This window comes from Theobroma cacao, chromosome 1, assembly GCF_053813885.1.
Source record: "Theobroma cacao isolate CCN51 chromosome 1, ASM5381388v1, whole genome shotgun sequence".
Taxonomy (NCBI): domain Eukaryota; kingdom Viridiplantae; phylum Streptophyta; class Magnoliopsida; order Malvales; family Malvaceae; genus Theobroma; species Theobroma cacao.
In genome coordinates, this window is record NC_142639.1 from 32728802 (window position 1) to 32756397 (window position 27596).

Genomic DNA, 27596 nt, shown 5'->3' on the forward strand with positions numbered 1-27596 from the left:
TCTACTCCTTTTTATTTTCCGAAGAAACCTATGTCATTTTCAATTTTCTTTGTCAAGTATCTTACACTTTTTTTCGATTGTTTTCCTTCTAAAGTATTATTAGATTTGTTTTTCTTAATTGAAAAAGGGGATTTTAATTTTATTATTTAGATAAAAAATTAAATGTTTGAGTATAAAATATTATTACATTGTTATTAGTGGAGCCAATAGGCATTTTGTAATCCAGTATTTTTACTATCAATTCAATTAAGTAAGAATTAGATATTTTATAATTAAATTTGAATAAAATTCATATAATATTATTTATTATGAGTTCAAATAAAATTTAGATGATAATTTTAAAATATTTATAAAATTCAAATATTTTATTCAATGATAAAATTTGAGTTAAAATATATATATATATATATATATAAATAACCAATATTTTGTGGATTGATATTTTTTACTATTAAAATTAATTTTTATATAAATCATTAAATAGTATTTTGCAAAACATACATAATACAGAACCAAATCCTAGCTTTTTGTGAGCAAAGGCAATGCCCTGAGAATTGGAATCTTTTCTTTTTGCATCAAACAATAACTTTAACTAAATTTCTGTGCCTCACCTCACAAAAATGAAAAAGCCAAAGATAGCATTTAATTATCCTTGTCCTGTTTCTGAAGTAGAAGATATATCATATACGATGCATGTGTTTTTGTTCTTGTGAACCGACCATTTTTTCCCCCTAGTCTTACTGTAAGTCCCACCTCTCTCTTTCATTTATCTCTGCCTCTCCTGTTGTTACTAAACCAGGCCTGCTCTTCATTTCCTCCTTACTTTTGTATTTTATTCCGAACTTCCTTTTGCTGCGATGTCGTTTAGAGGACTCAGTCGGGTATCTCTCTTTCCATTGCCTTCCCATTCTTTCTTCTTTGGTTTTCTAAATTCCTTTTGATTTGTCTAAAACTCTTTAATTTGCTACTTCTTAGGCTGATTTCTGTCCTAACCAGGAACAAGAATATGTTTAGCTCAAGGGTTTTTATTTTGCTTCCTGTTCAAAAGAAAACATTCGGTGCTAGATATGATTTGATGTGCAAGTAAAAACAGCCAAGCAAAAGGCCTTTTTTTCCTTCTCTCCTTCTGATGAATCAGCTTGACAGCTTCAATAATTGATGTACTGCTTTGGATCCTGAGGCTATCCTTGATATTCTTGGGGGCCAAACAGAGCTTATTATTTCTTTTTAACTTGAGTTTCTTCAATTGCATGTCCTATGTGCAGTTTGGTTTCCACAGAATTCTGGATTACTTCAATTGGTTCAATCTGGGCTTCAGAATTTGGCACTGTTTGTTGGAGATGACTACTTACTCAACAAGTTTAATTTCCAAAATTAATGAACTTACAAACCCACTTATGATCATCTCTTGAAAATATGAAAATTTCAATAGCTTTGATTAGTTTTTAATATAATAAATGTATGACAATCTGCTTCTGTTTCCAGCCAAACGCTACATCAGGCATGGGCGTTGCTGATCACAGCAAGGATACTTTTTTGGAACTGAAAAGGAAGAAAGTTTACCGCTATGTGATTTTTAAAATCGATGAGAAGAAAAGGGAGGTTGTGGTTGAGAAAACCGGTGGACCTGTTGAGAGCTACGATGACTTCACTGCATCTCTGCCTGAGAATGATTGCCGATATGCTGTCTATGACTTTGATTTTGTTACTTCTGAGAATTGTCAAAAGAGCAAGATTTTTTTCATTGCATGGTTAGTTCTTACTTTTTGGCCTTTAATTGTCTTTATATTGCGATTTAACATATTTGATAGGAGTTATTACTTGCTGGTTGACAGCTAGTTAACTAAGACACCTTATCTAGCTATTCATCTCAAGTGCCAAATTTCATTTGTTTATGGCATTTTAGCATAAATATGGTGGCTGGGCTTTGACCTCCAAGAAGATGTGGGATACCTATTACTTGTTAATACTTCAGTTTGAGAGACGTTTATAACTATATTTGTCTGTCAGAATTACTTTTCAAATGCCCTTGCCTGCTACTATATTATCCATTACCTTCATGCAGGTTATGCTTCAGAGTAGTCTGATACTTTTTTCATTTTTTCAGATGATGCATATATCCGTATGGTACCCCTTTTATGTTCTTTATGCATATTAAAGGACCTTTAAAGGTTTATGTGTATTGGCCAATTTGGTTGCCCTGCAGCTAGAAAGGAATTTAAAGGAATAATAGGCGAGGCCTGTGTACTTTCCATGGCAGCATTTATGAAAGAATGCCGCTGAAGGAGATAAAATGCGTACCATTATTTTGCTTGATTTAGATTTACGTAACAATAATTAGAAATCTTGTTTTGCTGTCTTAGTTTTATACCTTGTCGGCAAGAAAGTTTCTCTTTGGAGCCTTTGGTTTCACTAGGGATAAAAAATGGCCCTTTTTCGTGTCATTTATGTACATGGCATCATTATTATTGTAACTTATGTAGCTGTGGCACTCCTCTCACATTTATCAGGTTAAAGAAGTTGCCCATCAGATCTTCTTACCTAACAATCAGGTTTTGTTGATCAGGTCCCCTTCATCCTCTCGAATCCGTGCAAAGATGCTTTATGCCACTTCAAAAGACAGGTTTAGAAGGGAACTGGATGGGATCCACTATGAGATTCAGGCTACTGACGCTACAGAGATGGATCTTGAAGTTTTAAGGGATCGTGCTCACTGAACACTCTGCAGTTTAGCTGTTTCATTTGAGGAATTTCCTTCTTCGCTTTGCCGAGTCTGAAATGAGTCCTCCTTGCTTCATAAAGCTATGTGCAGAACCTTTTTGTGCATGTCTAATCCTTGAATAACCAGAATCTGGTGAAGCTGATATGAAGCTCTGGGCTAATACTATCTGGTTGCTGTTAATTCTGGTTCTTTACTGTTTTATTGCTCTCAACGAAGAAAGTAAGTCATGGATATTTGGAAACTCTGAAACTATTTGCAGATATATTGGTATGTCTAATTGTTGTACTTTTTGCTTCCCTATCCAATGCATTTCGTGTTCCAGTGTTTGGATGTGGAGTCCGAACACCAAAGTGAAACAGAAGTTAGCCGGGAGGCTTATCTAGGTTGAATCAAAGCGAAAGCCTTTTGCTGTAAAAATTAAGGGGCATCGCTCTAGAATGCATCAAGAAAGCCAAGATAGTGCAGGAATATTTGCTGGGCTGAATAAAACATTGAAATTCAATGGCTATGCCAATTCGGCTGTTCACAAGCTTCCTTGATTTGTAGCCATATTGATTGATCTAATGAAGAATAAAATAGGAAATGACCGAACCCACTAAAATTGCACGTTCACCCTTGAGGAAGGTTCCTTGCATCTCCCTTAATATGTCTTATAATGATCCTAACCCTAACACGGAAACCCAACGAGCTCAGCATGCATTTCCTCAAGCTTCCAGATGCCACTGCTACATTCGTACTGTGGACCCAACATTTGCCAGCGGAACATTTGTTCAAGTAGGTTCAAACTTTCCAACAAAAGCAGAATGAATCTGTGCGAATTGAGAAGGAAGAATGGAAGATGGTAAAACAGCGAAGAAGAAATGCAGAGGAAAAGAAGATGATTAATCGGAAGAGCTTCTTATCACCGTCAATGAAGCATATGTTAGATTTTCTACTAAAATCAAAATGTGCACTTGCATTATTTATTTTTGTTTTTTATAAAAATTAAGTTAAGATAATTTAATATTAATAAAGAGACAATATTATAATTCACAATATAATCTAATAAAGTGGGTTCGATTTCAATATTAAATGTGAACTTAAAAGTGTAAGCATGCCAGGAAACTCTAAGTCCTATGTAAAAAGGAAAGATTAGGTCCTTCTATCTAAGACAACATTAACATCTCACCTATTGGAGAGTTACAAAGAAAAGAAAGAAGAAGGTTTTAATGTACTGAATACCTGTAATCACTCTTATCAGTATTATTTTCGTTATTAAACTATATATTAGAAATCAAGTTCGCTTTGTGTTCTAAATTTTTGCTATGATAGATCTTAGATTAGTATAAATTTATTTGTATATAAAATCTATCAATTAGTTTCAGAGCCTAACTCAAAATCTATCAATTATTGTGAAAAAATCATAATGGGTAATGGGTACAAAATTCAAAATTTTGCTCTAATTTATCTTGATTTATGATGTTTTGATTTGTTTTAATGAATAAGTGTTGTAAAACAAAGTCTTAAACGAGGTTTGGAATGATCAATTTCATGAAAAGCACTTGAAAACTCAACAACTAGAGGAAAATTGGCATAAAAGACCCGAATGGGTCAAAGTTGACCCAATTGGGTCGAATCTGATCCAACTAGAGGTTGAAGATTTAAATAGTTAGGCAACAAAGTCGACTCTCAAATTTAGCATGTGGGGGCGTGTAGGGGTCCATTAGGCCCATATATTGAAAAAATGTTATAGTGCACCTTTATTTGCTCAACTCTGCATTTTGTGTTATTTTTTAAAATTTTTAATACATGTTTAATATTGATTTATTTTTATGTACATTTAATTAATTATTATTGATATTTTGGTGAGATATTTCTACAATTCATGTAACAGAAAAATAATATTTATATGTTTAAGTTAAATGGTAACATGTACTCTCTTCATATATTTGTGTGTTTTATACATTGTTGGGATAAAGTTACAAAGTGCAAATTTATAACAAAAACCATATAAAATGGTATTTTTTTAATTTTTAAATGCAATAAGTTTATTTGGTGACATAAATGAAGGTTTAAAGACTAAATATCTCATAAGATTATGTCACATGCGTAGGTATGATTTTAGAGTATAATGCTCCATATTGATTATGTTAATGATAAAGTAAATAAAATCATACCATGAAGTTTATATGGGTAATATAAAGTAATATCTTGTTATGGGGGAAGTTTCATTTATGTTAGTTGATTCGTAGCCACTAAAGTGACCAATTGAATAGTGTTGTGAAATTATCATGCTCACATGTTTTAGGGATGTTTATAGTTTTAGTGTACATGCATTTACCTAAAGGTGCTGTTTCTACATTAAAATTGGAGAGTAGCGTATAAAAACATGTGTGTGGGGATTGGTTAACTCTAAATAATTTATTCACCTAAAAGTGATAAGTTACAAAATTCGTTATATTCTCATGACCATTTTTATTTGAAAAAGGTTAATATAATTATGTCATGCATTCAACTTAAAAGTGCTTACATGATGATATGCCTGAACCTTTTGAATATATTCATATATGGTTTTAGAGTATTTTGATTACCTTGCCACTCCTTCCACCATCGGCAACCTTTAAACCCCCTTCTCTTCCTCTTTTCCTTTTTTTTTTATCCTTTTACTGATTGTTTGTCTATGTTTTCTTCTCTTTTTTTTTCTAATTTTTATTTTTTCTTTTCATTTTGGATTTTTTTTTTGCTTCCCTCTCTTTTTGGTTTGCGTGTGTTTATTTGGGCTTAATGGGCTTGTAGCTTCAAAAGCCCAAAAGGCTAAATTTTGAGTTATGATTGGATTATCTTCAGGCTTCTAAAGGCGAAAAGAGTCCAATTAGAATTGGGCTCAAATCCGATAATAAATATTTTTTTTTTTAAAAAAAAGCAAAAGTCAATTTAGACTTAAATGGATGGTGCCTACACTTTTTACTCTCTCCATTCTTGACTTGGTCATCTTTTAATAAGTTTGAGAATTGAAAGTACCTTCCGTCCAAGCCATCAGGACCGTCCAGCATGGAATAGGTGAATTGTACTTTTATATTTGGATAAAGCTATGCACACCCCTTGACAATTTAAATCATGTGATTCAATTGTAGATCTGATCTAAAGGTAGATGCTTCAGAGAAGAGCAAATGAAAAACTACATGAAATTAAGGCATGCAGCATAGCCTTGCATTGCACCCCTTTTTGCCTAATGTCAAAGTTGGCAATAATTGAATCACCGATCAGTAATATTTCAATATTTTTTATGTTTGAATGACCTACTTTTTTTTTTATAATTGTTATCATCATTGTCATTTTAAATGAATTCTTAATACGGAGATATACTTGGAAATGGGTTCCCATAAAGTGCTCAACTTGAGCTTTATTTGCTTGGAAAAATATGAATGGTTTGTATCATTTTTGGCATTACATTCTTCGGTTTGCGGACTCTGAATTTAGTCCTCATTGTTTCATTTAGCTATGTGCAGAACCTTTTTCTGACACAAAAGCAACCAAAGGTACCTGCACAAAGAATCAAGCAAGGTGTTAAAGTCCAACTGCTGCTTTCACTCATTTGTGTGAATGTCAAACATTGTAACCAAAGTCAAGCAACAAATAAAGCTATCAAAGAAGACTTTGAATCAAAGGAAGCAATAATGTCTTCCATTGTTAATAGAGCCATACTTTCTAAAGTCTTGTCGTGCGAACTTAGGCAAGCTAAATAAGTATCCATGGTCCCCTAAATAATTTTCCTCGACAAGATTCAAGGGTAGAAGTCAATGCATTGGAATGGGCTTGTGATACTGTTGAGCACCTAACCCTTGTTATACTAATCTGGTTGAAGAAATTGAAAACACTAGCATTCAAATGTGGCTAATTTTGTTTGACCTCAATGACCCCAACACTTTATCTACACACCACGTGTATCAAATGACTGATAAATGTTAGAGGCAATAACTCTTACGCAAACGAATATGCATGAGCCAAGGCAAAATGGAACCTGACTTCTTGGTTCAATTTTGATGGCCGCTGACGAGCCACAGTCCATAGGGCACTTGTTGATTTATAACTAATGAAAAGAGACAATCATGGAATTCTCTTTGTACCCCATAACTTTATGGTACAGAATAAAAAATTAAGGTTACTAGAATAAGGTACATGTTAAGGGAAAATAGTGAAAAGTAAATCTGACATCAGACTATAATCGAATTAAAAGGGCTTTACAACAGTTCAACTTATTACTCAGGAACTGGTTTATCGATCCAACTTAAGCAACTGGAACTGTCCTGTGGTTATGAGATGATAGCTCTGCCTCTACCTCTGCTCCATTATCCTCGTTCTCACCTGACATCTCTTCTAAAGATTTTCCTTTCGATTCTGGCACCAAGAACGTGAACAAGAAGCCCAAGGCATTGATTGCACCTAATACAAGGAGTGAATTCTTCACCCCAATACCTGCAGGATACCCTGCATCTGCCTTGGCCTTATCCTTATTCTGTGCCAAATACAAGAACCCAAATGCACCAACAATAGCACCAAGCTTTCCTGATGCTGCTGATATACCATGACAAGTGGACCTTAACCTTGCTGGGAAAATCTCAGCTGGTACAACAAATGTGGTGGCATTAGGTCCGAAATTTGCAAAGAAAAAAGTCAAGGAGTACATAACAACAAACCCAATTCGGTTGTCTTTATGGGTCCAGTGATCGTAAGGGATAGCCAGTGCAAACATAAACACTGTCATGAAGAAGAAGCCCATTAGTTGGATGGAAAATCTTCCAATCTTATCAATGAAAGCCACTGTGAACCAGTAGCCTGGAACAGTGCTGCATAGAGCAATAAGTGTTTGTGCCCTTGCAATTCTAAAAACTTCATCAAGGGCATTCATGGTCTTTGCAGCAGGAATCCAACCAATTGCACTAAAGATGTCCTTTTGGAACAAATTTTGGCTGTAGAATGCAATGTCAAGCAAGAACCAAGTGGTGGTTGTTCCAAGCAAGTGAAATCCATGACGTTTAGCAAACTCTTTAGAGAACAAACCAAATTTGGATCTCTCTCGATCTAGTTGCTCTATCTTTTGTGGTTCTGCCTCAATGTCCATCTGCAAGACCTTTGACATATCAGATGCAGCCTGCTTTGCATTTTTAGCGACAAGGGCAGTGTAACGGGCAGTTTCAGGCATCTTCATCCTCCAATAGTAGGTAAGAGCAGCAGGGAGTGCTCCAACCATCAAAATAATACGCCAAACGTAGTCTGCTTGTGGAACGGTGGAGCCAAGTGCATCAACCTCATAAGGTGGAGCATCAAACCTGGCCTTGAATGCAGAGGATATAATAATTGCAAAAATACCGCCTGCTAAAATTCCAAAACCTTGCATTGCAAACACCGCAGCTATAAAGGCTCCACGAGTCTTCTTGTTAGCATATTCAGACATGATGGTGGCAGAAAGTGGATAATCACCACCAATGCCAAAGCCAAGCCAAAACCGAAAGAAGCAAAGGGTCGCCATGACAGATTTAGGGGTATGGCCAAAAGAGAGACCTGATGCAATAGAGCATATGACCATGAGCATAAGAGTCATACCATAGACCTTCTTTCGGCCTAGCTTATCACCAAGCCAACCAAAGAAGAGTTGTCCTGCTAGTGTTCCGCAAAATGCTACTCCATTGACAGCAGCTGATACATTGGGAGGCAAAGTTCCAGGCTTTTCTGCGCCATCAATATGGTAGTATATGCGGCCAAGTAATTTGGTGACAAGTGATATGCAAAAGAGATCATATGCATCAGTGAAGAAGCCCATCCCAGCGATGATGATTGCGGTGAAATGGTACCATTGTGTTTTGGCTACATCAAGGGCATTAAGCACCTGTAATTGTCCCTCTGCCATAGCTACCTAGCTCACTTACAAGCTTTTTTATCTGCTCTCTCTCTTTCTCTGCAAAGATGAAACAGAAAACGGGGTTACAATCGAAACAAAGAAAGTACCTATAAATAAGAATCAAGATCAGTTCCCACATCAAACTTCCAAGTTTTCTTTCTAACTTCAAACCTACTTTTTTGACTTTTTTAGCCAAATAATTTATTAATTCTACATCCTAATGTTAGGTCAATGCTCCCGCTAATAGTAAGTTTCAAGCAAAATACCATATTAACCTTCAAAGTTCCAAGTCAAACTAATTGGGTACTAAAACGGAGACAAAAACAATAATACTAAACGAAAGCAATGCCTTCTTTTGTGCAGACTGAATAGGCAGCAACATTTTTTTCTTAACTAATTTAATTAGGACCATGGTGACTAAGAGAAAGATATCAGTAATGACTATATGTGTTAAAAAAAACTTGTCATCTATTTATTGGATTGTGTTAGATGATCGAATCATTCCTGTTGTTTTTCTACAGTTGGTAAGCTGAGAACATAGTTTGATTAAGTCAAGAAAAATGGTAACTCCAACTGCTCCTCCTTGTCTAACCATTTTGTACAACTCCAAATGTTAGTCAGCCTAGTGTGGGGCTACATGATACTAATGGAAATGAATGAAACAGATAAAGCTGGACCTTATACATGCTCCATGTCCAAGGCTATTCCAATGTGAAAATGTACTTTAAGAAAAGGCTTCTAGCAAGGCAAAAGCCACCATTATTGGGAGAAAAAAAGCAAGGAAAAGGACAAAGGAGAATTCCATAAAGTCAAAAAGAGAACAAATCACATTCACACCATGTCATTACTTCAACCACTTACATAAACAGGGGAAACCATACCCTTTATTAATTAGAAGATTAAATGGCACTTCCAACCTCTAGATATAAATGTTTCCTCCTATATTTAAATGTGTGGAAAGTAAATACATTTCTAGTTAGAGAAGGAAATAAAGAGAAGTGCCCATGAAAATTTGAAGAATATATATTATTGTAAACAGACTATCAAAACATCTCATATGAAAATGATCCAGATCTTTAAATTAAGAACAATTCTTATGAGCAAAAGTAAGGAGTGATGATAATGAATTTCTATCTTAACTTTTGACCAAAATTGTGGAGAAATAGGAACACCCTCATCACTACCTATTTATTTTCATTCTTGTAAAAAAAGATCTACAATTACCAAAATAGAACCAATTATATAACCATGACTAAAATGTTATTTGGAAACAGTGACAAAAGAACAATCCATCAATTTCTAGCCAGGATCATAAAAGCTTGATAGTGCACAAAGATAATATACTAAAAAAGATTTTGTTCGGTCAACGGAGTAACATTTTTAAAAGCAACATGAAATGTGATATACTATATCAATAAACAACCGTGATCAAAGTGATCTTGGATCCATTAGTCAGGTTAATAATTTCTGGACCCATTTGCATCTGAACCAAAACAATCAGACAAAAAGAGATTACATAAATATAAAAAGAAAACCCAGATGACCAAAAAGCTATTCATTATCGTCATTAACAAACAACATCTGCCATTTGCATGCATGAAGAACTTTATCATACCCTTGAAAAAAAAACTGAAAGAAACAACAATATCACTGAAAGAATACGTACGAGACAAAAGAATAAAAACAACACAGAATCCTGGAGAGAGAAAGAGGGGATGTTAAAGATTGTAAAGGGAAGTTTCTGAAACTAACATATTTCTTTAAAGTGTTTGTGTTTTTTTCTCGAAGGAATGAAAGTGAAAGAAAATGAGATTAGAATAAGAAAGACAAAATAAAAGAAGAAAAGAAGATTTGGGAGATGGGAATTTGGTTGATGCAAGGAAGTGAAAGGGCAAGCAGGAGTATTTATATGCAACAAGGTCTTACCAACAATCCCCAAATATGCTAAATGCCCACCAGTATATTCCTTCTCCACCTCTTTTTGATATATTCATTCATTCAACCCCCCACTCTCTTTTACGACGTTGTTTCTTATTAGATTGTCTAAAACAAGCAAAGGAAAGATTAAGAATAGATGGTCGACAACTGGGTCCAAGGTAGATTTGTTTGTTTCCTTGAAACAACTACTCCAAAGTCAAACCAATTGTGAAAGCCGTGTGTGCATGTGTGAATGGGTTGGATGGTTCATGAATCCACTAATTACTCACAATTCCATTGAACCTCATGCTTTTTATGGTAAACAACAACTTAAATGGTACATATCTCTTTTTCTTATCTATTGAGACATAATAAGGATGGTTCTCCTAGACTACTTTATTTCCAACTCATTAACTTATTAATCCAAATATCTCTTGATTTATATCCATTGAAAACCATACCTTATTTGCACTCTTGTCAAGTATGAATTCATAAAGAGTTCATATTTTTTTATTAACCAAGTTCATACCTATTTGATCAAGAGCCTTGACTCAGGGCAAATAAAATGATAATATTGTCAACATATATGTTTTTTTTTTTGGGAAAAAAGTTTATGAGTTGAAATTATGGGAAAATAATTATATCTACATTAAATTAAATAAAAGTTAAAGATCAATAGGCTGTGATAGCATACATTATTAATTCTTGCAAAATGCTCAACAAGTTTTAATTTTTTTAGTTTGATCTGTTTCAATTTTTTCGCTTTTATTGTGAAACCACACAAACACACATATGACTAGGTCTGTAACATATACACATGTACAGTGTGTGCACACCATCATGATTAGGCCACCTATTTTAACTTCTATTATCATAATTTTGAATTCAAAGTAAATTTCACTTGTGACTTGAACATATGTGCAAATCTTTATAAGTTACATTTCGCGTTAAAAATGTCAAAAATGACAACTGTAACAAATCAAATCAGAAACATTAATGCTGTAATTAAGGTAAAAGATTTAAATGTCAATAATAGTTAAACATGTTAATTAACAAAATGATAATCTCTCATATACTTAAGAAGCATATGCCTCCTTTCTATTGTTTGAATCTATAGGGAAAAAAAAAGGGCTAAATGTCATTGTTCTTTATAAGTTGAATTAGAGTTTGGAGGAAAAGGCTATTCTCTCTCTACCATATTTCTCTCAACATACTTCCCAAATAATATGAAATTTCTCTCTTTGTTTGGTTTCATAAGTATTTACTAAAAATATTATATAGGTGCAAGTAAAAATAAGTAAACGTAGCGTCAGATGCTTGTACTTGTAATGCAAACAAAAAGCTCTCGTATTTGGGTTTTACTTTCTCATAATACGCTTTGGGGGCTCACTTTGGCGGAAACACATGAGCACCTTCCTCTGATGTGTGGTTTTCAGCACTAAGCATTGATATGAAACACATATGAATTAGGTTTCTTCGTTTTTTGTCTTTTCCCCAAGTTGAAGTCAACTAGTCCAGCTTACCAATTTAATTTCACATCGACGACTCAACTTTTCAAAACATTTGATGACTTGATGGATGCCAATTGGCAACGTTAATCATAAGAGTCCATGACGATTTCATTGACTAGACCCCTTAGTAACCTTATGCCCCACCTAGGCATGGCCTCCCCAATTTGGTTGGGGATGTTGACTTGGGTGTCCTTAATCTTAGAAGAAAGCCTTACACTTTGATGAATTGAACATCAAAAGGTTTTTTCTTTTCATTAATTTTTCCTATTGAATAGAAGGAATAACCAAATTTGTTTAAATAAGGAATCTTATTATTTGAACCAATCTAATTAAGATATTTTATATTATATGATCTTTGACCCACAATTTATAGTTTATTAACAAAACTTATAGTATATGTCTCTGGCAGGCTATGGCCATGGCCTGAAGTCATGTTGTTATGATTGAGATGGCAACAGGGTGGAGGATACTTTTTAGTCATCCCATTCTTGACTTGGTCATCTTTTTTTTTCTTTTTTGAAAAGTAACTTGATCATCTTTTAATAATTTTGAGAATTGAAAGTAGCTTCGTCCCAAGCCATCAGGATCATCCAGCATGGAATAGGTGAATTGAATTTTCATATTTGGATAAAGCTATGCGCACCCTTGACCATTAACATCATGTGATTCAATTGTGGATCTGATCTAAAGGCAGATGCTTCAGAGAAAAGCAAATGAAAAACTACATGAAATTAAGGCATGCAGCATAGCCTTGCATTGCAACCCCACTTGGCTAGTGTCAAAGTTGGCAATCATTGAATCAACGATTAGTAATATTTTAATTTTTTCTGATGTTTGAATGATCTAAGGAAACATACTTTTTTTTAAAAAAAATTATTATCATCATTGTCATTTTAAAGTGAATTCTTAATACGAAAAAACACCCATTAAACATTTCAAATCACAATCAAGTTTACAATTTCTCATTATCATGAGTTTTTTCATTCTAATTGAACTACAATTTTTTTTTTCTTATCATTATCAATATTCTTTCATCATTTATAACAAATTCAAGTAAAAATCCAAACTTCATAAATACCCAAAGCAAATTAATCAAAACCCAAACGTAATAATCAATTTATATGTTGATTTGAGTAGCAAACTTTGAAAAAAAAAAAGGAAAAAGAAGTTCATTGAACCTTTAGAATAAGAATTATACTCAAAATATTGAAACATATATGAGAAAAGCACTTACTATTCATACACTCTTCTTCACTAATTGAAGCCTTTTCATTTGTACACCTACAAACGAATAAAACCAATACAATACTAACTAAACTAAAAACAATTTAACATAAAACTAAAATAAAACAATTTAAATTAAAACAACCCAACATAATTTAAAACTAAATTAAGAAAAATAATTAAAAATATCTAATTTTGAACCTATATCTCAAAAACTTAACTAATTTCATTATCAAAATATAACTAAATAACTCTATAAAATAAAGTTATCAATGTGCCATTAATAGGAATAAAAATGATAATAGTCGAGATATAAGAGTTGATCCACTAATACCATTTATCACCAAACTCTATTTTTTTTAAAAACTAAATCAAAAAATTCTCAAAAACTATTATCAAATACCTTTTCAAAATCCACCTTAAAAAGCCCCTTCTCTCTTATTCTTTGTCACGAGGGCAACCATTTCATGAGATCAATCATTACGGAACTGAATAAAACAGAGAATTCTATGGCGACAAACTTTAAAAAGTGAACAATGTTGGTCAGAAAAGGACAGCGCCACAATGTTAAAATTCCTTGTCAATGTGAGGCAGAAAATGGAAGTTGCATTGTCGATCGTTTAGCGTTGAAAGTCCAATGCTCAGGGGCGGGCTCCTCGTCGTCATTAATGTGTCATCCGCTCCGTTAATTTATTAATTTTAAATTACAGGAAAGAATAATTATTTGGGAGAGGGAGGATTCGTTTCAATAGAGAAAGTGAAAGCGAAAAAACACCGGGACATGGTTTGTGCGTTAATTAGTGCCATGACAGGTGTCCTAATTAATTAATTCTAAATTCTAAGGAGTAGTAATCAACTGCAAAAACTTGAGCAACTTTCACCCCACTCCCCACTATGGCGTTGGCAATTTGCAGCCATGTGCATTGCATAATAAAATATTTGGTATTACTGGTTCAACTCCATTCTCGATGGCCATGGTTTAAAGATGAGCTTCCTTGATATTTCTTATCGTTCATTTCTTTCCTATTTCTTATCTGAAGAAATATCTGGCTGATCGATGGCCGGATTGTTTTTGCCAAACTGTGTGTGTGTGTGTGTGTGTTTTATGCTTGGCCCTAAAGGCTAGTGGGGAACATGATAAAAAGATAATATGCAACTTAAGTCATTGAACGACCATAACTGTAGTACCTCACTATCTGCATCACCTTTGTTTTTTTCTTTAAATTTCCATTTTGAACAGCTAGCCCAAAAGACGAAGAAACACTTGGAAATGGGTTCCCATAAAGAGCTCAACTTAAGCTTTATGTGCTCGGAAAATTAAGCATCAATGGTCTATATGCTTTGGCACCGACCGTCTTTTAACTGTGGTGGTTCTTGCGTTTAGACTTGCTAAATCATAAATCAAATTCATATGATAAATGAAAACCAAAAAGCTATTAATGTAATACTATGCTAATTCAGAAAAGAGTAAAAGCTAGTTTGAAAGGATTGTTATTTTAACTATTATTATATATTATTAGAGGAGCTTTCAAACTCAACAAGAGGGTTTATTGAATTGCCACATATCCGTTTAATAATTTTGTTAATTTTTAAATTTCTTTCATTATAGTTTAATGAACGTGTTATAATGATCACTTGGATTTTAAAATTAATTTTCACCATTGGTATATAAGATGATTTTTTACAAGGGATTGATTTTTTTAGGAACATATGAAAGTTGTCATATTCCTTCGCTTCATTACCTTGTAAATTAGTTACATAGAATATAAAATAATGTAAAGTAGGTGGCAAATTGCTATGAAATGATATTAGTAGTTTTAATTAATTAAAAGCTCCATGTTTACCATCTAACTTTTTATAAATCAATCTAGCTAGATAGGTCCCGCCACTATCCTTAGTTTGTTAAAAAAGAAACTGAGAAATGAATATATATATATATATATGGAGCATTTTGAACTTAAAAAGGTTGTGGAGTGTCTCCTTTGCTTGCCTATTCAATTATCAAGTTAGAGGGATGACCCATTTGCTAGCTCCTGTTCCTTGGTCAAACCAATGAATTAGTATCACCTACTATTTATTTTGCAGCATATATAGGACCACTTTTCTCAACAGAGTATAGAAATTTGACAAAGTATTCAAGCTCTTGATAAAGTAGTAAAAATATCAAACTGGATCAGTCCCCGAACATGTTGCTTTGCAAAGGGTTCCCCTTGGGAGGATAACATGTCGAATTAATTATATATTATCCTGATAACAAATTTTGCCTTTTTCCCCTTGAATGCCGGCCCAGTGCCCCTGATTGTATAGGTGCTGCACATTACAAAATCATTAACCAATTGAACAACTAGGTCTGTGTGGTTTAGCTTCCAATACTAGTTAAGCAATGTTCATGGAGGAAACGTACATGCAATATAGCGACATTTTCCTTGGCACACATCTTGAAGATAAGAATCTATCTTCTTTCTCATGTGGATTATATATGGATCACTAATGAAAGGCTCCTTCACAAGCACTCTCCATCTGCTTTGGATATTTTCAATTTATCTGGCTCAACATTTTAGTTTATAACAGAAAAAAATCTTCTTGCCCTGACTCAATGTTTGAGGAAAGTTGTCAACTCAACTGCTTGTGAAAATGTTCCTAAACCGCTTATGAGTTATGACAGGAGCTCATATGGGACATTCTATGTTCATTGGTTTGTCTAGGTTTTTTCCTTTTTCTTTTTTCATACTTGTTGCATATTGAACACTTGGAATCAATCGATGTACTTGTGACAGGTTCTTCCTGCTTCTTTCGATGAATCCAAGTTTAGATTGATGTTGAGGAGAGAGGAGACATAGGTACATAACGCAGCGCAAGTAATTTGGGATCAATTTGTAATATGGTTGCCTGTTTATTGCCTTTGAGAAATACTGTTTTCCAAGAAAGACATGTTGGGGTTTAGATGTGAAAAACCGATTGTTAAGTGGACCTCGATAGTCTATGTAAAGACGTTTTGGACTTCCACAGAGTTAGTGATGGAGGCCTGGGATTTTCTAGCTGGTCCACTTGTTGATTTTGGGTCATACGTGAAGTTTTCATGGGCTGGGGAACAATTGGACTTTCCGATAGGAGTGTCTGTGAGAGGATATTGATGAAAGAGAGACTAAACAAAAATCTACCCTGTAATTATTATATTCTACGTTTGGGTCACAATTTATTTATTTTAAAAATATTATATTATTTATTTTTTTATTTAATGGTAAGTGCATGCATCTTCTCATTCTAAGTTTTAATCTTCCCACTAAAAACATAATAATGGATTCACGAAATATCTATATTTTCTCAAATTTTTTTAATTAGTTGAAATCATAATACTTTTAAGAAAATATATAAAAAATAAAAATGGGATCTAAACGTTTTAAATTTAATTGCAACTAAATCATTTTTTCCATGTTTCCTTTTTCTCATCTCTTTTCTTTTGTCCCTTATTTTTTTCCCCGACAAAGCATTATTGTCTATTTTTATTTTATTATTTCATAAGGAACATATCACTTACAATTATTGTTACTATTTACTACAATCTTTAATATAATTCAAATAATTAAGATCAAATAAAAAAAGATTTATATAAAATAAGTAATGAAGTTTTCACACATGAAAATCTCTCATTTCGTTTAATTTTCAATTTATAGTTCATTCACTTAACAAATTAACTAAGTTATTGATTTTAATTACTAATATGATAAAAATAAATAAAATGAAAAGGGTTAAATATTAATCAATCTATTTCTGCGTCTTCGTTTGATTTTTAATATTACTTTATTCTAGTTTCCCATACGTTTACGATTTCGCTTTCTTTTCACAGGTTTCATTAATTTTTTTTTTTGTTAATTTGTTTGCTTTGGACTCCCTCAATTATTGTTTGTTGTATAAAAATTTATGGGTACCAATTGTCGGATGAAAATTTTGTTAAAGATGTTGCTTAAAATATGTTAGAATATTGATGGGAACATATGAGTGGTCTATGAAACTGAATACAGGAACAATTTTTTTATGAGATCTTTATAGTAGTAGTTGTAACAGTTTCTATTCACACGAATTAGTTAGGGGAGTGCTTTAATAATTTTGACCATATTTCGGTTGCTCTATATTCTTTTATCTAAAAATATTAACCTTAGATTTTTTCTTTTTTCATCTCAAGCTTGTAAATTTCACTAAGTCACACAGCTATCCGAGTTCAAAAGATAGAATCGTCATTGACCCAACTGTTTATACTGTTGAATAAGTGTTAGTAGCAAAATAGCTTTCAAATTCCAAGTTTTAGACATAGCTAGCTTCCACATCAGAAAAATATTATGATGTGATTTGATTTTTGTTCTAATCCAGATTCACAGGACTGTAGTATCACAGTAAGCTGGCCACGTGTTCATTTCCAGGCCAGCGTCCCATTTTGTATGCACCACCTCAACCAATTTGCTTTCTTTTCAGATAGCTAATTAAATTTAGAAAGCGCCACCTCGCATAAAAATAGCTGCTCAAGAAGCAACTTAGTCAAGCGCAAGAAAGGCACAAGGGAAGAAATGAATCAATGCTAACTTGACAGATAGACAGTTTTGATTGACAATTGAAGGGACACATTAATTTTGATCATGTTGTTTCGCTATATTCGGAAGAAGATGCTAACATTCCAACTCCCTTTTATTTAAAAATGATGAGTATGTATTTTTATTTCTAGGCAGGTGAATTAATTGTGATCAATAAATCTGTTGGAAAATTAGAATGGAGCATGGGCTGTGGAATTAACTCATGGGTCAAACCGAACTCCTTTTTTGATTTGTCTCCATCTCCACCGTTTCCCTGACACGTTCCACTTCTTTCTATTACGCAAGTCGCCATCCCGTTGAGATTTGACGCTGGTGGGGATCAACACAGGCAAAAAAAGTTATCGAAAATATACAGTTCGTGGGTTCAGTTGACAGTTCTAACTCCAGGAAAAAAAGATATCCATGTTTGAAGATATATGATGATAGCAGTAGGGTGGGTTAGCACATAATTGGCAGCACTTCCCTAGTTTAATTTGCTTCATCGCTTTTAATCTTAACGACTTGACTCCAAAGCAAAGAGACATACTACAATACACGACTACCGTTAAACGTTTCTGTGCTTTCACTGAACAAAAACGAGAGGTTCTTGCTCATAGAAAAGAAAAAGATGAGGTGACGGACTACCTTGACTAGCAGCAAGCTTGACATTAGCAAGGTGCCACGTTTGAACTTTGAACTTTGAACTTTGAAATGTGGGGGTGGCTTCTCTTATATTAATGAGTAACAATTATGACCAAAGTCCTCTTTCCAAATGTTTGTTTGACTGGATCTCTTTTGTCCATAACTTAGGATCAAAATTATTATCTCTATTTAAGTGAAATGTGCATGGGTGTAATATAATGAGTCATTTTGAATTAATTAGCAACGTTTCTAGTGTCTTAAATAAATTATGTTTATAGTGACCTCTATTAGATCAATTGGCATTTTAGTAGTTTTCACTCTATTAATAAGGTATGATGTTCCCCTGCATCTAAATATATTAAGCCAATTATTATATAATAGTATATCCTAATTACAAGTAATAGTAATTTGCTATGAAGAGAAAAGTAAAATCCAGTAGTACCCAGTCCGAATCAAAGTTGGCTAATTATGAAGGAGAATCAAATAGACTCAACTTAGCATTCCAATAGATACCAGCGCCAGTAATAAGCTTCTCATCAGGATTGGAATGAAATAAGAGAAACATTCAAGTTTTATCCACCAACACTGCGTCGCACCTGCTGGAGAAAAAAGCCAGCACTGGAGTGATCTGTTTCTTTCTTTTTTCTTCATCTTCTTCTTCTTCTTCTTCTCAATCAAATTTGCTTCATCCCCCACCGAAAAAAAAAAAAAAACTCGATAGAATGACAAATCTGTGACTGCCTCTACCTTGGTAATTATTGCATAAATAAGGAGAAAAGAAATAACAAATCATGGTGGTAAGCAAGGCAGGCATACGATACCAGACATTGTTGCAAATGACAGATTTAACAAGCTAATTTTTCTTTTACCAAGAGCTAGTAATTTGAGATGAGCTCAAAAGTTCCTCCAAATATTCAGATCCTAAATCTTCTAAGACGACCACATTCTTTGCTTGTGACTGCTTCTTTTTATTTTTCCTAGCCATTGACTTTCTTTGTACATAATTCCTCTGCTTTAGTTCTACTGCCGGTGAGGCACCATCCTTGCAGTAGTAATTCATGTTCCGAAGCGATTCCCGGACTCTTTCAACAGGAAAGTTGAGCACAGCCTTGGGCCCTTGTGTCGATAAGGCTGCTTGATCATAAGCTAAAGCAGCTGCCTCTGCGCTGTCAAATGTTCCAAGCCAAACCCGAATGCCATGCCTTGTTGAATCCCTAATCTCCGCCGCGTATTTTCCCCAAGGTCGCTTCCTTACCCCTCTGTATGATTTTTCCCCCTTGGGTTGTTGTTGCTCTTCTCGTTTCTTGGCACTGGAAACTACATGTTCTTCGTCGATAATTAATCCACAGGAAGAGATTGATGATTCTCTTGACCCATGATGATAAAGAGTAGTATCTTGGGGAGGCAACTCTTTGGAGTCTATAATGTCAAATGAAAGGAAATCTTGGTCGAGGAAAAGCTCATTATTGGGTGAGAAAGATTCTAACAAATCTTGCCCATATTCTAGCTGGAACTCTGAATTCAGGCTTTCAAGGAAGGAAGAATCCATATCTTGGAGGGATACGCTGATCATGAAGTTGCTAGTGCTGGCTGTGTGAGTTGGTTTAGTTTTTGGCTACAGCAGATGTGTATTGGTTTAAAGGACAACCTCCAGTGAAGCACGTTAATATTTGAATATATACTGACAGACAGGCTGCTTCATAAATATTTGAATATTTCTTCACTAATAACCGGGTTGAACCCTAGCTTTTAGACGCTGTCTACTATACAATTTAGAGTCGGGTGACTTGAGTTGGATTACTTTCAGGACTGAGTTACTTTAAATCGAATGAAATTTGAATTATTATTGAAATCAAGTCATTTTATATTTCATTATTTAAGTTTGATATTCGAGTTATTTACATTTCAATCAATTAGAGATTATAACTTTTTCAAATTCAAATCAAATTGAATTTGAACGAATTATTTAGATTCATATACTTTTGAATTAGTTATTCTAATTGTCTAAGTTCAGGTTATTCTGAATTTGAGTTAATTTAATTTGAATCAAATTTAAGTCATTTTATGTTTTAAATTGAAAAAAATTTGAATTGTTAAATATTTCTAATGAAATTGGATTGGGTTGGATTAGAATTTGGCCAAATCCAATGAATTTTGCGCGTTAGAGTAAATTGATAAATTTTTTTGTATACAATTAAATTATGATTGTGATACATTTTATTTAGAACTTTAGTACCTCACATCTATTTTTAAGTGAAAATTCAACCCTCTTCTTTTTAAAGCCTCGGGCATGTGATCAAGAGTATATAGCAAATCATTAAAGTGATGAGCACGTATAGCTAACCGGTCAACATTTTCGTTATCATGAGAAGCTAATCAGCAAATTAAGACAAAAAAAATCCTTAATATGATAAGATGATCGATGTGATGGTACATATATATAGAAATACTATCACTTTTTTTTTAACAATATGTTGCGTTGGGAAAAATATTAATTTGTTCGATATTATAGACAGTAGTACAACTTATGAAGTGAGGGAATCCAAATTTGAAATCTTTTATAAAAGTCAAATGTGAATGCATTAAATCATGAGGTTGAATAGGATAAAACGAATAATACTTTACAAATTGGTGTAGACCATGACATGAGTTGGTATCAGAGTCGATCTAAGGTATTAGTAATATACCACTAAGGATAATAGGCCTTAGGAGGGTGGAGGATGTCATGGTCATAGAGTGGAGCTATGAATTTTACATCGATTGTGTATTAGACTGAGATTGGGCATTCAAGTGTACACATTATCTTCAAGTTATGAGACACCTTTTATAGGATAAAATTGTGGGACCTAATATGTCAAAGAGAACAATACCATTTAAGTGTTCTCAATATATTTAAAGAAATCAACAAGAGGACTGCTAATGAAACTAGTACATTTGGATCCCATTTGGGTGCTATTTTCTTGCTACACAACCACACTAAGATCCATTGTCGATAAGATCACTCGTACTTGTAATTATGGATCAATCCTATGTCAATACGTGGCATAATGACTGTCATAATTTAATATTTGATGTTTTTGTTGGACAAAATCATTAATACATTGTCTCTAAGGGTTAAATATTTTTTTTAAATTGTGGCCACAACAAGGGAATGATAATGTTTATGATAGTCAGGCACTTGTTGAAAACGATAATATCAAGGGAAATGAAGATTTAATTTCTAGTCTGTATAGAAGGACAGGTGCATCAAAGAAAGGCAAACGAAAAATGATTTTAGATGCAAGTCAGAAGCAGGTGGCCTTAAAGAAATCTAAACTGGGAAGAGATTTACTTGATCAAACGACGGTGCAGAGTGGTCTTTTTGACCAGCACCGCCTAGATAAATGAGGCTTTTATGTTGGAACTGTCGAGGGCTCGGAAACCCTCAAACAATTCAACTCCTTCTCGATTACTTGAGAAGCAAAAATCCCGACATTGTTTTTCTAATGGCAACTAAGAAAAGCAATGTAAAAATGCAGTGAATAAGAGTATCAATGGGTATGGAAAATTGTTTAACAGTTGATGAAGGTCGATTAGGTGGCCTTGCATTACTTTTGAGGAAGGAAATTGATTTGTCAATTAAGTCTTATTCAAGAAACCATATTGATGTTGTTGTGATTTTTTTGAAAAGATAATGGAGGGTGACAGGTTTTTATGGGAGTTCATCTGTAAGTGGAAAGCAAGAAGCATGGAACCTATTGAGGCTTCTTCATGGGCAATATAACATGCCATGGCTTTGTATGGGGGATTTTAGTGAAGTTTTTTATGCTAGTGAAAAGGAGGGAGGTATTGAACGTAATGAAGTTCGAATGAGAGACTTTCGAAATGTTTGTGCTGATTGAGGATTTCATGAGTTAAGGTTTGTGGGTCCCAAGTTTACTTGGTGGAATAATAGGGATGAAGGTGAACTCATAAGATGCAAATTGGACCAAGTTTTTAGTAATTCAGATTGGAGTGTAATATTTAATAGAGCAATGGTCTTCAATGATGTGATTGGAGCGTCTGATCATGCCATGCAACGTATTGAATTAATTCACCACAAGCGTATGTTTTGGAAAAGAAGATGGCACTTTGAATCGGCTTGGATTAATGATAGTAGGTGTGAGAGAATAGTATCAACTGAAATGGAAAGGTGCGATGGCAACATTGGCAACTTTCTACACCAACTGTCTTCTACAAAACAAAAATTGGGGCATCAAAATCCAAATCCAATAAAAGAAATTCAAGTGCAGATTCAGAAGAAAAAAAAGGAGTTACAAGCAGCCCATGAAGTGGATGGTCGATTTATTAGAGCTAAGCTGATACAAAGAGAGCTTCATGAGATGTTAAAGATTGAGGAATTGATGTGGAAGCAACGATCATGAGTTGAATGGCTTAAGGATGGGGATAAGAACACTAAGTTCTTTCATCGTTGGGCCTTTGAACATCGAAAAAAAAAATACTATCTGGGCTTTTAAAAAAGATAGTGGTGAATGGGCGGAATCGCAAGAGGAGTTGGAAGATGAGGCTTGTGACTTTTTCACAAAATTATTTTCTTCATCAAGACCAACGTTAATTGAGCATGTGCTTACTGCTATTCATCCAAAGGTCTTTGAGGATATGAATATTGAGTTAAATGCTGATATTACCGTCGAAGAAGTTAGAGCAGCATTATTCCAGATGCACCCCACAAAAGCCCCTAGTCTTGATGGATTGCCTGCTTTGTTTTTCCAGAAATATTGGTATAAGATGAGTAAGTTTGTTCACCGATTTGTAGTTGAATTCTTGGAAGGTTCCTTCCCTTTTCAAGATATCAATCACACTCTGATTGTGCTCATTCCAAAGATTGCCCAAGTTGAACAAATTTTTCAGTTTCGACCCATCAACTTATGTAATGTGCTCTACAAGATAACTTCAAAAGTTCGCACCAATAGAATTAAGCCTATTTTGAATCAAGTGATCGCTGATAATCAGAGCGCCTTTGTTCCTGGGAGATTAATTTCAGACAATATTATTGTGGCACATGAAATAATTCATCACTTGCATAATAAAAGACAAGGATCAATGGGTAAATTTGCATTGAAATTGGATATGAGTAAAGCATACGATAGAGTTGAATGGGTGTTTGTGCAGGAAATAATGAAGAAGATGGGGTTTAACAATCTATTTGTGGATAAGGTGATGAATGCTTGACTTCTGTGTCCTACTCGGTGTTGATCAATGGCGTCCAGCAAAGGAAATTTTTTCCTTCTCGTGGACTTCGTCAAGGTGACCCTTTATCCCCATATTTATTTGTGATTATCTCTGAGGCCCTATCAAGATTCTTAGTAATGGCTAAAGCCTCCAAGGATATTTCGGGCATTGAAATTTGTAGAGGAAGTCCGAATGTGACTCATTTACTTTTTACGGATGATTGCATGCTGTTTGGGAAAGTTAAAGGTTAGAGCTGATGGCTTTAAAAAACATTTTTGAGAAGTATGAATTAGCCTTTGGCCAAAAAATTAATTTTGATAAATCAGTGATTCTTATTTAGTAAAAACACTTCTGGAGTGGAAAAAGAGATGGCTTGTCAATTGCTGGGCATCATAAATGAACAATGGAAAGGTTTTTGTCATGACTCGAGACTCCCCATCGGGCCCATGACAACAACCACGAAACCTCGACAAACATTCTTCACCCCGAATGTCGATTGAAACCTCGCAAGGCTCTCGTATTAGCTTTCGCACTTCCTCGGTGAGCAATAGTTATCAAATATCAAAATTCAAGGGATTACAAATCATTTCCAAATCAGAACATAACATTTTGTTTTCTGGCTCATAGGGGCATTTTCGTCATTTTATTTTAAAAATCTCAAAACTTGCTAAAAATGTAGTAGGTAAGCAGAAAATATATATTTAATGATTTAAAAACAAATTAAGTATCTAAAACGTTCATTTGAAGTAAAAATTTGACCATTTAAATATAATAAAAATATTCAATAAAATAAACTATTTTCTTGTAAAATAATTTTCATAAAACTATCGGTACATAATTCTTATAGCGTAAATGTTAATTATATTCATATATACTATAAAGCAAATAACCAAAGCATAAAATTTCTTTTACAATGACACGTGGGCCCACCTCTAACCAAAATGCATCGGAAGCTGGAAACCTCTAGCTTTTACCGATTCGAGTCCAAATGAAAGTCCTTGTCAAAGTCAGCTAACTATGAAATTCCCTGAGCCTGAAATGTGAGAAAATGAGGGTGGTGAGATTATAAAATCCCAGTGAGTAAACAGATACCATCTAAACTATCTAAAATCGAGTAAATGGAGACAAATGAAATAAGTCATCATACTGTAATTTCATTACCTTTCAACTCATTTCAACCGAATAAAATCAATCCATATAAATCGAGTAATCAACTTGGCTTATGAATTTCTTAAAACTTTGGCTGGTGCCAAAACTCACACTCGGTGATACCTTGCGCAGGGCATCCAACCGAGTCCGCCAAGGCTGTTAAAATTTTTGTATACACTTAAAATATATTTTTAGTTTGAGAAAAATACAGCCGTTCTTTGGCGTTGGCTGAGTTTCCCTTTACGTGGTGGCTTGGCGTGAAGTGAACCCTAAGTTTTACCCTAGGAGATACCCTACGCGCTTCTCCGTTCGAGGTAAGAATATAATGGAGTTTACCGTGCCCCTCTAATAGGCTGGTCCACGGAACCCCCTCTACAGTAAATAATTAATATATAATCCATCAATCAATAAAATTCATTCTAGCATGACATGATAATTTATCGCAACCTAGCCTCTCAAGGCTGAATACACAGTATAAATAATTCTAACACCAAAATCAGTTTAGCCATTCATGCTCATTTATTATCATAAGCCATTCAATTCAAAACCATAAATTTGCAACACAAACTAGCAGTCTCCAATTACTCTATTTTCAAAATCAATATTCGATTTTTCAGAAAATTTATAAAATCATTTTATAAAATTACAATTTTTCTTAAAACATAGCAATTTACCATTTAAACCCATTTTCCATAAAATCACACAATTGTATAAAACTACTCTAGATAATTGAGACGATAATAAGTTCACTCACTGTTCTAGGAGTCGATGTACTCCTAATCCCAGTCTCCAAGCACAATCTCTGTACTTTTACTAGTGTACTTTGCTCACCACCTATCCACAATGTACAATACATAATTCACCACATCAATACTTGACTATTATAAAATCAATTCAGGCTTGGTATATATGCATGATATGATATACAACTTATCCGACTACCGCTTAAATGCGGTGTTGACCTAATTCGACCTATTATCTTCAATTTAACTCCAAATCAATTCTTTTCACTTTCTACACTCCAATTATAACTAAATTACCTCCATGATTGTGAATGAGATTCAATTTATCAGTCTCGGTAGTAAATTACGAAAATACCCTTAGTGGGTAAAAATCGTATTTTTACTCCGAAAATTTTCATTATTTTTTTAGGCTCATAATTCATCATTTCTTAACCAATTCTCCTAAAATGAAAATCAAATTTATCCTCACTCAACACATGATAAATTCGCCCATTAATGATTGTGGGAGAAAATAAATTCTTTTCTTGTTGTTTTGTTTCTAAATATGATAAACTAACTTAAAACACTAACATAACTTAAAATCAAATTAATCTAACTACTTTCTCTCTCCTAACCCATTTTTCAGAATTGAATTCATCATAATAACTCAATATTCAACCATGAAAATCAAGAACAAAAGCATGGGTAAGCTAGGTATCAAGGAGAACTAAAGAAATTCTAACTTACCTAGCTTGTTTCCTTGATTTCTTCACTTTTTCTTTGAATTTTCCACCTAGGTTTTCTTGTTTATTCCTTTGTTCTTCCTCTCTTTCTCTCTCTTCCTTGCTTGGCCGGCCATATGAAGAAAATGGACTGATTTTATACCTTTTTAATAAGAAACAATAAAATAATAAAGGTATGACACATGTCATTTTCTTATTGGTCCATTTTTAAAATTTTAAAATTTTAATCCTTTTTATCTCCACCACACAATTAGTCAATGGTCAAAATGAGGATAAAGAAAGACCATGTGCTGGAAAAATGTCCTGGTGGTGGAAAATTACAATTTTGCCCCTAGGGTGGGAAAATTACCATTTTACCATTTTACTCCAAATTATACCGAAATTAAAATTTTTCACTTCTAAACCTCAAATCTTACTCCAATAAGTTAAATTATACTCCAATAAGTCAAATGAGGCCAAAAAAATCTTTTCTAAAATTCTCATTTTGTCCCCAGGTGGCAAATGACCATTTTGCCCATGAATAGCGAAAATTCCGATTTGACTCCAAATTGATCTTCAAACTCCGAATCACCATATTAAACCATTCTGGGACTTTAAAATTCTTAATTTCATCATAAATTCTCCATTTGATCTAGTTCGAGGCTTAAATCAACTTTATTGTACCTCTAGGTACAATACCGACTTTTGTAAATTTTTCGAGACTCTCCTAGCATGCAAACATGCTATTCATCATATGTATGTCATGATAAATATTTTTATAGAGTCGGGCTTGTCATCTTCTCCCCGACTTGGATCAACCATATGATCCTTCTTCATGACTGATTTCGATATCCGGCTAAATATTAATATGTTAATATTATTTCATTAATAAAATATTATTTTATTCTAAAAATTTTATCTTCTCTCCTTGGTACCCAAAATACCTTATTATGCCTCACTTGACTTCCAAATCGCCTTTTATCTCACAAATTCTCCTTCGATAAAATTATTATTATTTTATTATTATTTTTTCACTTGCGAAATATTTTATCCTAAACTACTTCTTTCGTCTTTTATCACTTTTAAACATTTTAATTGACCTCAATTTGCATTCGATCAACTTTATTTATCATCATATCAAAGTATGGGGTATTTCAGTTTTTATCTTGGAATGCCATTAATCAGTGGAGGGTCAAAGAGACAAATATTTAGTTATGTGAAGGAAAAAGTAACAAAAAGAGTTCTGAGCTGGAAAAATAAATTCTTGTCAGCTGCTGGTCGAGAAACGCTGATTAAGGTTGTAGCCCAAGCAGTGCCTAACTATGTTATGAGC

General features: G+C 33.8%; 2 protein-coding genes, 1 long non-coding RNA gene and 1 pseudogene across 7 annotated transcripts; 1 reads left to right on the top strand and 3 right to left on the bottom strand.

The window, feature by feature from the left end:
- The first annotated feature begins 602 nt into the window (after positions 1–602).
- On the top strand, positions 603–3007 carry ADF6 (actin depolymerizing factor 6). Of its 3 annotated transcripts, none has more exons than XM_018127133.2 (3): positions 603–742; positions 1486–1751; positions 2567–3007. In XM_018127133.2, the coding sequence occupies exons 2-3, from the start codon at positions 1504–1506 to the stop codon at positions 2715–2717; spliced, it is 399 nt and encodes a 132-aa protein (XP_017982622.1). In that variant the 5' UTR covers positions 603–742; positions 1486–1503; the 3' UTR covers positions 2718–3007. The 3 variants fall into 3 exon arrangements, with proteins under 3 accessions (XP_017982622.1, XP_017982621.1, XP_007050307.1); XM_018127132.2 differs by having other exon boundaries at positions 684–881; positions 1266–1751; XM_007050245.3 differs by having other exon boundaries at positions 685–881.
- A 3809-nt stretch (positions 3008–6816) lies between these two features.
- Positions 6817–10545, bottom strand: LOC18613151 (inorganic phosphate transporter 1-4). 3 transcript variants are annotated; one of them, XM_088808399.1, is made up of 2 exons: positions 10527–10545; positions 6817–8657 (listed from the first exon to the last, which is right to left on the bottom strand). In XM_088808399.1, exon 2 carries the CDS (start codon positions 8607–8609, stop codon positions 6990–6992), a length of 1620 nt encoding a protein of 539 aa, XP_088664525.1. In that variant the 5' UTR covers positions 8610–8657; positions 10527–10545; the 3' UTR covers positions 6817–6989. The 3 variants fall into 3 exon arrangements, with proteins under 3 accessions (XP_088664525.1, XP_017977305.2, XP_088664518.1); XM_018121816.2 differs by lacking the exon at positions 10527–10545 and adding an exon at positions 10267–10477; XM_088808392.1 differs by lacking the exon at positions 10527–10545 and adding an exon at positions 10353–10458.
- An 8364-nt stretch (positions 10546–18909) lies between these two features.
- On the bottom strand, positions 18910–20133 carry LOC18613152 (ethylene-response factor C3 pseudogene; annotated as a pseudogene).
- A 4378-nt stretch (positions 20134–24511) lies between these two features.
- LOC148764743 (uncharacterized) lies at positions 24512–26395 on the bottom strand. The gene is made up of 3 exons (XR_016024255.1): positions 26289–26395; positions 25574–25653; positions 24512–24703 (listed from the first exon to the last, which is right to left on the bottom strand). It is a non-coding gene; the product is annotated as an uncharacterized LOC148764743 (long non-coding RNA).
- Positions 26396–27596: the final 1201 nt, after the last annotated feature.